Below are 11,125 nucleotides of genomic sequence, written 5' to 3'. Positions count from 1 at the left end.
ATTTGGCAGCCAAAAATACGACATTTTGATTTTTTAAGAATTAAATGTACCCAGTGTCACTCGCGTCATTAAGACGAATACAATGACGTTTCATTTATCAAAACCAGTTAAGCGTTTGAGTATTACGAGAGGACAATAGGAATAGACATCATCATCATCATCATCATCAGCCTATGTTCGTCCACTGCTGGACATAGGCCTCTCCCATGGCACGCCACTGAGCACGATCCTCGGCTATTCTCATCCAGCTCTTGCCAGCTGCCCTGCGAAGATCATCGCTCCACCGAGTCTGAGGACGTCCTACACTACGTTTGCCGATCCGTGGTCTCCACTCAAGAACTCGTCTACCCCAACGGTTATCGGTTCTTCGGGTTATATGGCCGGCCCATTGCCACTTCAGCGTGCTAATGCGGTGGGCTATGTCGATAACTTTGGTTCTCTGTCGGATCACTTCGTTACGAATTCTATCTTTCAGAGAAACTCCGAGCATAGCCCTTTCCATAGCACGTTGAGCAACTTTAAATTTGTGGACCAGCCCTAACGTGAGCGTCCATGTTTCGGCACCGTATGTCATGACGGGTAGGACGCACTGATTGAAGACTTTCGTCTTTAGACTCTGTGGAATTGGTGATGTGAAGACTTGACGCAGTTTCCCATACGCTGCCCATCCCAACTGTATTCTCCTGTTGGCCTCTTTCTCGAAGTTGTTTTTACCTAATTGCATAGTTTGCCCGAGGTAAACATACTCCTTAACCACTTCGAGAACACTGCCTTGAACTGCAATTGGTTCCGGACTTACATGTTCATTGAACATAACCTTGGTTTTATCCAGGTTCATCCGAAGACCAACGCGTTGAGAAGAATCAGCTAGGCCATTCAGCATATGTTGCAAATCTTGCAGCGTTTCGGCCACGATGACGATATCATCTGCAAATCGCAAGTGTGAAAGGTACTCGCCATTTATGTTAATGCCGCGCCCCTTCCAGTCCAGCGTCTTGAACACATCCTCCAATGCATTTGTGAACAATTTGGGGGATATAACGTCCCCTTGTCTCACACCACGATGCAAGGGGATAGGTTCAGACTGCCGGTTCTGGACTTGCACGGCCATAGTAGCGGCGTTGTAAAGACCTCTCAACACTTGGATGTATCGCCAATCGACTTGGCATCGCTGCAAAGATTCCAGAACAGACCAGATCTCGATCGAGTCAAAGGCCTTTTCATAGTCTACAAAGGCTAAGCACAGGGGCCGATTATACTCTTCGGTCTTCTGTATAATCTGCCGCACTGTATGGATGTGGTCTATGGTGCTGTATCCCGATCGAAACCCGGCCTGTTCGGGGGGCTGGAACTCGTCGAGCCTTCGCGCAAGACGGTTCGTGATGACTCTCGAAAACAGCTTATAGACGTGGCTTAAGAGTGAAATGGGTCGGTAGTTCTTCAAAAGAGTTTTATCACCCTTTTTGAAAAACAACACGACAACACTCCTACTCCACGCCTCTGGAGTTCTCCCATCAAAAAGAACAGTATTAAAAATATTCCGGAGCTCCTTCATTATAGGTTTACCACCAGATTTCAGGAGCTCAGTCGTAATACCGTCTTCTCCAGGGGCTTTTCCATTTTTAAGCTGCCTAAGAGCCATCGCGATTTCGTTCAGGCTGACTTCTGGCAAGTCTTCCGTAAGTGACGTGTTAGTGTAGCTCTGGACTCCTCATTTTCGGGATCAGGTTGAGATGCATGCATAGCGTATAACTGTCTGTAGAAGTTTCATTTCAGAAAGAATCTCAGGCCTGGAAGAAACGACTACTCCATCCGTAGTGGTCAGCTTCGTCAGATAGCTTCTCCCAAGGGATTTGACAAACACTTTTGATCCCCGATTTTGCTCGATCGCTCGTTCTATTGAACGTGTTGGAGCATCGGAGATCGTATCGTACAAGTTTGCCAATTCTCTTATTTAGAGCCTGTCGTTCTGACAAAGTAGCTGGTGGGTGTTCACGTCGTTCTTCCATGAGCCTGAGTGTTTCCTCCGAAAACTTCGACTTCTTGCCTTTACGCTGCAATTCGCAAAATCTCACACCTTCCTCCCTGAGGATTCCGACTACATTCTCGAGGGCCTGGTCAATGCCAACGCTATTTGTGGTATGTACGGCAGCGAATCGGTTTTCCAGATTAGACTGAAACTTTTCAGATCCCACTATAGTTTGGAGCAGAGTTGGTCGGAGCCTGGATTTCATCAAACGGACACGTTCAAGCTTAAAATCGATATTCAGAGAGCCTCGCACGAGTCGATGATCGCTTCCGGTATTAAACCTATTGATCACCGAGACGTCTCTGAATATGCGCTTCTTGTCCGTTATGATGAAATCGATCTCGTTTTTAGTCATAGTGTCGGGGCTCTGCCATGTCCACTTCCTTTGGAGCTGTTTCTTGAAAAATGAGTTCATCAAGAATAGCCCCTCCTTTTCGAGGAAGTTGACAAGCATTTGCCCCAGATGATGTTCTGCTACCAAAGCCATGGGATCCTACTACCGATTCGCTGTAGCTCTGTACTCCCACTTTGGCGTTGAAGTCTCCATGACAACGTTGTAGTGGGCCTTGGTGGTGAAGTGCAAGGCCTTCGATATGTCATCGAACATAACTTCCACTTCATCGTCCGAGTGCGTCGAGGTCGGTGCGTAAACCTGCACAACCTTGAGGCTATACCTCTCGGTTAGCTTAATTATGAGGTACGCAACCCTGTTCGACACACTCGACACTTCTACAACGTTGTCACAGAGAGACTTATTCACTAGGAACCCTACGCCACCCTGGACAGCTGGTCTCCCTCTCGATAGTATAGAAGGTGGCCTGATTCAAGAGTTAGCGTGTCCTCCCCTTCTCTTCGGACTTCGCTTAACCCAAGAATGTGCCACCTTATTTTCTCGAGTTCAACTTCGAGTTGTGCCAGATGCTCGTCGAGCCGTAGCGTGCGTCCGTTGTACGTCGCCAAGGTCAGTTTTTTCCGGCGGCCTTCCGTAACCCGGGGATTCTTCGCCCCCCCTGCCCTGCCGTTACCGTGACCGCCGCCTTGATCAGGAATAGCAGGGCGGCCGGGAACTGGGGGCCGTGGTCCGTGCTGACTTGCCATTTTGGTCGGGTTTGCTCTAATTGCCACGCTGAGCAGGCGGGTTGGCAATCGCAGTATGCTAGGAATAGACATACATACTTACATACATACATACGCGTCAAATACATAACCCTCTTTCTTCGCAGTCGGGTAAAAATGTGCAGTGAATAAAAAAAGATAAATTCAAAGTGATATAGGGTAAGATAGTATAGTATCGGACAGTGCGTAAAGGTCCCATTTTTTAGCTTTTCGTAAATAACTCGTAAATGTTGGGCCACAGCAAAAATGTTTTAATAAATAAGTAGGCTACATAAATTTTCTACAAAAAAGATTCTATACATTTTTTCTCTGAGATCAATATTTCACGAGATATGGCGGGAAGAATATGGACAATAAAAAATAAGCACATTTTTATTTCTAGTATTTAGTAATTAGTATTTATTTATTTGGCAAAAAACATAAAATACATAAGGCCTTATTCAAATAAGTCTTACAATATTATGCACCCTGGTAGGGTATAGCCACATTTATAATAATGTTATCTAATTCTATTAGGCAACTAAAATTAAGATATCCTACGTACTTGCATTAAAGCTTAAAAACGCTTCTATTATAGCGATGGATGGATGTTTCTCACTCTTTCACGCAGAAACTACTGAACGAAAATTTTTCAGTTTCATAAAAGTTTACGAGTGACATAGAAAATTTGACGAATTGTCGTCAATTTTCGGACAATTGTTTTTTTTTTCAATAAATGGCTTTTATCTTTTATAAAACGCAAAATTGTCAATGGGGAATGTCTGAAAAATTTAGAAACGCTTGAAACTTTAACCTTTCTAATTAACTGCGTGCCCGACAAATCGTGCGTCCCCCCCTCTAAAATCTAAACTGGTGGGTGGAAAAATTTGAAAAAAATCATAATGGTAGTAAATATATCAAATTTACAACGAAAATTATAGCGGTCAAGATTGCTTGAGAATTATTAGTAGTTTAAGAGTAAATAGCAGCCTAAGGTATAAAATATACCTAAACTTGGAAGATTCAGTACACAATACGAAATCCTTAGAAAAATATTATTTGATTTTTTCGTAATGGCTACGGAACCCTATCCTGGGCATGTACGACACGCTCTTGGCCAGTTTTTTACATAATATCTCCACTACAGTCGGAACCCCGACCTATCTAAGAACCAACGCCAACGCCAACGTTTGTCTAGTTACTAATTGAACCAAAGTGACAAACGGATAGGTGCAGTATTACTTAATTACAAATACATTGAAGCAAAATCTGTCACGATATAGAAAACTTTACTACACCATATTCCCAAGTGTAGTGCAATATTTGCTACTGTTCTGATAGTTGGTAGTAGTGCTTATGCTTATCTAGCGTATGCACTCAGCATACATATATTGCAGTTGTGTCTCAAACTGGGAAACAGGTGCTGGGGCTTCCTCCCACCTACAAATTGGCAAAAATCGTGTGTTTCACGACCTAGGTCATAAATAATAGTACAAGTGGGTACGGTAATAAGATACTGGTATTCTTCATGATTATATTTAGAAAAATTAACTATAAATGAGCAATTCTTGTACAAGTATTACCTTTATTTATTTCGGGGATATCGGAAACAGCTCTAATGTTTTCGGTGAAATTTGGAATACGTTTGTATCGTGTTATATAGCCCGAGCTAAGCTCGACCTCTCTGGTACTCTGTTTATTCGAACTGTCACAAATTATATCAAGAACTTATCAGAGAGTAGCGAAACAGGTCCTAAATGTATTAACAACACACCGGAAGCTTATCATCTTAGCATACAAGGCACGACCCTCATTTCCTTAGAAAGTCAATTTCCGACACGTAATGTATTGACTTAATTTTGTATTGTTTCAAACTTGGTATAATGTTTTGTTACAATCTGAAATTCAATTTCAATATCCGGGTGTGAGCTGGATTCGACCTAAAAATCCGGATTTGTCCGGACAGAACCAGCGAATCGGAAATCCTGCTTGCGTTCGGTTACTGTCAAATTTAGAGAAAATTTCAAAATGTTTCCGCGCTAATAAATTTCATCTGTAAACGGTGACACGTCGGTAAAGAGAATCACCATTTTGGAGAGAAAGAGCTGATGGGAGTTGAATCGATGTTTTCATATTAAGGCCCTGTTTCACCACTCACTGTTTGCTTTGTTCGAATTAACAGCGTAGGCATCAAATTTATCTGTCACATAAAATTTGTCTATGAGTGGTGAAACCGGGCGTTAAAATTAAAAATAACTAAGTAAATATAAGACAATCAGAAAAATAAGTAAAACTAAAGCAAACCTGAAATGAAAAAAAAAACAAAGATAGGGACAGGTGGTAGGACCTTGTGCAAGGTCCGCCCAGATTGCTACCAGCAGCAGTGCTTGCACTGTTGTGTTTCGGCGTGGAGAGTAATACAGCCGGTGAAATTACTGGCACTTGAGGTATCCCATCTTAGGCCTCTAGGTTGGCAACGCATCTGCAATACCCCTGGTGTTGCAGATGTTTATGGGCGGTGATGATCTCTTACCACCAGGAGGCCCACTTGCTCGTTTGCCATCCAGTTGAAAAAAAAAAGATTGGCAAAATGACAAAATTACGTGCGGTAAAAAGAAAATGATACATATAAATTCATATATTATGTAGGTATAAGCATTAGGAAACATATAAACATAGAATATTACACGAAAGCGAACATCTGTATTCATTAAAAAATTATCTGTTTTAAATAATTTATTGAATCAGGCGTTACTTTGCGGAGGTCCATATCAATGAAGTAAAAGAATTACTTTGTTCACCCGCGACCTTATGATAGCTAAGCTTATGCAAGAGATGCGTGTTCATGCAGTTCCTCCACCTCCACACTGTAAGAACACACACAAATCACACAAACCCATCCATCACCACCACCACCACCCGTATACGGTTGTGTTGCTCTGAAGATAAGCGCTGGTGGAGTTCAAAACGCGTCAGTGTAGTGTGGTGGTGGGTGGTGGTGGTGATAGATGGGTTTGTGTGATTTGTGTGTGTTCTTACAGTGTGAAGGAGGAGGAAAAGCATGAACACGCATCTCTTGCATAAGGTTAGCTATCATAAGGTCTCGGGTGAGCAAAGAAATTCTGTTAGTTCATCTATCTGTTTTAACTTTGCTAAGTGTTTAATAATGCTTTCCTAGCTCCAATAAATTTTCCGAATATGTGTTTTGAATAGAGATTCAATTTTTTAAGCAAAATAATTCATCAACTCAGTTCACGATATTTCGACACGCAAACATGTCCTTTATAATTAAACGTGAATTATTATATTAATCAGAGCGTTAATTCAGTTAAAACGTTTTTAGGATGGAAAAAGGTGCAAATTATTCGGCGGGAAATTGAATTTTCCGTCGCTACGTACAGTTGACCGCGTGATCGTATTGGCAATATTACGCGTGGCTGACGGCGGGATTTTCTCGGAGAACCACGATGCAAGAGTAATACGTGGTTGCAGCGTGCAGTACACTCCTGCACATTTTAAAATATAAAGATTTTTTATGCATGCCGTAATATATATTGACGGTTGAAAGGAGAAATTGACTGACATTTTTTAAGATAGCGAGTTATATACCTACATGTTCGGAATCAGTAAAGTTTTCTCTGTTGTTTGTCTCAAAGTTTTCTTATAAATGTCGCTTAGTAAATTTATATTTTCAACCGTCGATAATATACATATCGACCACTTTTCCTTATCCTGGACATGCCTTTCGAACTGAAAAGCGCTCAGGTCGTCCCATCATGTCCTCTTGGTTCTGCCTCTGCTCCTTTGGCCATCCCTCGAAACGCATTTGTTAACGATTCGTGCCCATCGGTCCGTATGCATATGGCAGACATGTCCGGCCCAGTCCCACTTCAGCTTCAGCTTCACCTTGATACCTATCTATAATACGAGTTTTGGAGTGCAGAAAGTTATTTAACTCTTTGTTATTAACAATAATTCTGGACAGAGAAAAGTAGATGATTTCCTATCTTTTCTAAGGCGTGCCTGACTGTACATGGTACTGCATCGACGTACTCTAGCGACTCTGGAAACGAGTAACGCCGCCCGCCAGTATTTTTCACGCCGCGCCACGAAGATAAATACGACACATTTCAATATGCGCCGGGTCGCATACGTCGCGAAATGCTGGCGGATTTATCAAAAATATATGGGGGTGTATTTATTTTGCTTTTACTCGAATGTCTTAGGTAACACTTGAACGAATTGTTTGCCAAAAGTGTTGCTAGAATTCTGGTTTGCTAGAAAAAGCTTAAAAGGAATAAAAGGTAATAAATAATATTAATGTGGGTTGTGTCTATGACAATGAAATAATTGTTATTAGATTTTATGTTTATTAATAATTCTAGGATGAATTAGATTTTGCCTTGAGGCTAGACTGTTTTAAGTACCTGCATATATTAGTCATCTTTGTTAGTGCGTTTTTTAAACCTACATTTTAAATGGTTGATGACCTGTTTCCTACCTGTTTCACTATTCATCGATGAATTTTATTTGACAGATTAATAAAAAAAATAAAAATCGTTTAATTCAGATCACAAAGAATCCATAGTTCTGTTAGCATACAATGTCATCCTATAACTATGTTAGTAATGAATTTAAATAATAATTTATGATAATATTTTTTAAAAATAAATACCAGAAATAATAACTAGAATAATTCATTGAATAAATTTAAATCTAAATAAATCATTGGCGACTGCTACCAGGGCACGACCTCTTACTAACTATAATGTGCATGAAATGACGCATTATATGTGAGTCATACCTGTCAGCAACTGTCCTCAGGATGGTGTTGGGACTGGCGCGCAAATGACTGAGCAAAGAGGCTGTTTTCTTGCGCATTATGGCGTAAAAATCATCAGTGTGCGCCTGCGCAAACATCCCTGATGCGCTGCAGAAGCGCGGCAGTCCCATCAGCATCCTGAATCCATTATTATACTGGACTCGGAAAGCGTTGATGGCCCTCTGGGTATAGTTGGTCCATAGGCTGCTCGTGTCACTTGGCAATAAGCTTTAAATAAAGATATTTTAACTTGCTCACTACAACGAGCAAACCGCCGAATTAATGTCAAGCCGCCTTAGTTTGTTCGAACAAAACAAACAAAGACGCCATCATAGATATTTGTCTCTTATTTCAATTGAGTGGTTAAACATGCCTTAAGACTTTTGTTTGTAGATTTTGCCAATGTAACGTAGTGTATTTTATTTTTATTTTCGTATAACAATATGAATTAAAGTTGTTTCTTTTCTTCTTTTTTTATTTTCTTCTTCTTTAATTCTTAGGTATAATGGCAGTCACTGTTCTAAGTGTAATTCTTAAAATTAAATAAGAAGCGAAAAAACCCTGTAAAATAAGAATCTAAGTTGAAAAACGTCTTCTCGTTTAATTACACTAAGTGGCCTCGACAAATCACGACGCAAATCAGTAAAAATGAACAAAACATTTTCTAAAAAATCTGTTCACTTCTAGTCAATTACGTAAATTAATTGGGTTGAATTCGATTACTTTCCTTTGTTACAGTTTATAAATAAAAGTTAATTGGACTTAAACTGACGGACTAGGACATTGAGTCAAAATAAAATAAACATCACCACCATTTCGTGAAATCAATAAGTACTTAGATCATTCGTTACTTAGAAAAGATCTAAAACCTTTTATCTTGCTATTCCGCTCTCACAGCGTGGTTGTATGTTGTATATTAGCACAAAATTTAGCCATCACTATTATGTATGTTCATCAAAACCGCAACAAATGGTCCTTCTCTAACTTAGTCACTTGAGGTGATCTTAATATACCTCTCCTCACACACTACCGCAACCACCAAGTTGTTTTCACGTAAATTCATCAGATGAACTTAATGGTTACAGTTACGGAGTAGGTGCCGTACTATGCGGAATAAGGAAGGGGCAAAGGTTATTGGTTTTAAACCAATTTTTTTTCTTAAATTTAAGAGCTACGCTCTTATTAGTGACGTCCACCCACACGGTCTTCGGGACCTGTTTGACTTCCTGATAGGATACGACACCAACTTTCTCCTTCACCTGGTCACCACCATTAATAATCTAGCATACCTGAAAAGTCGCTTAATTTACGTGGATTATTTTATTAATGACTCGGCTCACACTAATCCAAGCCATCAACTAACTGCCGGGCTACGTCAACAGATAACGGACTGTCATTTGTTTACTGATTAAAACTTAGCTCTATTATGATAGAGCTACCTAAAATAGGCTATTGCTTGTTTTTGAAATGTTAGGGTTTTGTAGAAACTAAAAGGATGTTGCCTTTCATTTACTTAAAATATGTTATACTCGTAAAAGCCGTGGTGGCCTAGTGGTTTGACCTATCACCTCTTAAGCAGAGGTTCGTGTGATCAAATCCCGGCCCGCACCTCTGAGTATTTCGAAATTCATGTGCCAAATTACATTTGTAATTTACCGCTAGCTTTACGGTGAATGAAAACATCGTTAGGAAACCTGCACACACCTGTGAAGTAATTCATTGGTATGTGTGAAGTTCCCAATATGCACTGGGCCCGCGTGGGAACTATGACCCAAGCCCTCTCATTATGAGAGGAGGCCTGTGCCCAGCAGTGGGACATAAAACAGGCTGATGATTTAAACTCGTATGTTTTGTGAAATAAAGGAATAGGATAGGAAACATAATATTCTTTAAGGCTATATGTGTGGCTGTTTACCAAATTCTAGTGCCCTTACGGGTGTTCTTTAACTAAATAATTGTACGTAAATACACAAATATTGTATATTTTTTTTATTCAATTTGAAATTAGACTTTTATTTAAATTCGTATTTTATATAGATTATAGATATTCTCACATTCTCTTCTCATAATGATCATATCAGCTGTGTTTAGTTTGTGAAATAAAAATGCGTGTTCACTTTCTTATGACAGAAAAGAAACGTTTTATTTTTAATCTTAAAAAGTATTACAAGGCATCGTTGATGGCCAGTATTAAATTAGATTCGGCCAAATAAAAAAAGTTTTTATGTTGCTAACAAGCTGTAGACCGTCTACTATTGGACATTGACCTCCAGTTGCTTCGGTTGGAAGTGTCCTGCATCCATCCCTCTTTCCATTCCCTTTTACTTCCTTTAATTTGAATATAACCTACCAACACAATTCCTGAATCATTCAATTTGTTTACATTATATTTATACTCGTACCAATATTTGCAGGTTTTATCTTTCGTTTTCTAAACATGTCACCCGCAACGAGTCCCGTATTCAGAAATATCCCTGGCACCGCAAGATTGTACAAACGCTACACCAAATTGAGTGTCAAGTAGATACAAAGCATCACAATTTGCTTTGACGTGCAGCGGCCGTCAATGCGGGCACTCTTTGTGCAATACCTTTGTGCTAGTCATCTATGAATATTTGATCGTGCTCTGAATTGGATACCCAGATGGCTATGTGGTCATACGTTTTTGAAAAAATTTTCTTTTTCATTCATTCTGTCTTTCGGCCTTTCGTGCTTACTTGGAGGTAAATTATCTAATGAACTAAAAGAATTTCTTTGCTTACCCGCGACCTTATGATAGTTAAGTTTATGCAAAATATGCGTGTTCATGCAGTTCCTCTACTTCCACGCCTTGACAGTAAATAAATAAATATTCGAGGGAGGTACTCGTAGGACGATTACAATTTATTAATATTTTGTGGGTAGTTTTGTTTTGTTTGAGAATAAATATAGCTGGTAGCATGGTGTACGGTTGTGTTGCTCTGAAGATGAGCTGTGGTTGAGTTCGAAACGCGTCAGTGTAGTGTGGTGGTGGTGATGGATGGGTTTGTGTGTTTTTACAGTGTGGGGGTGCAGGAACTGCATGAACATGCATATTTTGCATAAACTTAACTATCATAAGGTCGCGGGTGAGCAAAGAAATTCTTTTAGTTCATTGATATGGACCTCCGCAAAGTAACGCCTGATTCAATAAATTGGTA

General features: G+C 40.0%; 2 protein-coding genes across 3 annotated transcripts in view; both read right to left on the bottom strand.

The window, feature by feature from the left end:
• Positions 1 to 11,125, bottom strand: part of LOC141445272 (CD151 antigen-like) — a 244,735-nt gene that overhangs the window by 127,632 nt on the left and 105,978 nt on the right. The window lies entirely within an intron of this gene.
• On the bottom strand, positions 1,785 to 2,516 carry LOC141445539 (uncharacterized). The gene has a single exon (XM_074111374.1). The coding sequence runs from the start codon at positions 2,514 to 2,516 to the stop codon at positions 1,785 to 1,787; it is 732 nt and encodes a 243-aa protein (XP_073967475.1).

The sequence above is a fragment of the Choristoneura fumiferana genome, chromosome 2 (assembly GCF_025370935.1).
Source record: "Choristoneura fumiferana chromosome 2, NRCan_CFum_1, whole genome shotgun sequence".
Lineage (NCBI taxonomy): Eukaryota > Metazoa > Arthropoda > Insecta > Lepidoptera > Tortricidae > Choristoneura > Choristoneura fumiferana.
Note: the sequence above shows the minus strand (reverse complement) of the source record. Positions and strands in the feature narration are given on the sequence as shown.

What these genes read in the sequence shown, in the direction of transcription:
- LOC141445539 (XM_074111374.1), bottom strand. Translation starts at nt 2,516, where the DNA reads ATGGCTTTGGTAGCAGAACATCATCTGGGGCAAATGCTTGTCAACTTC.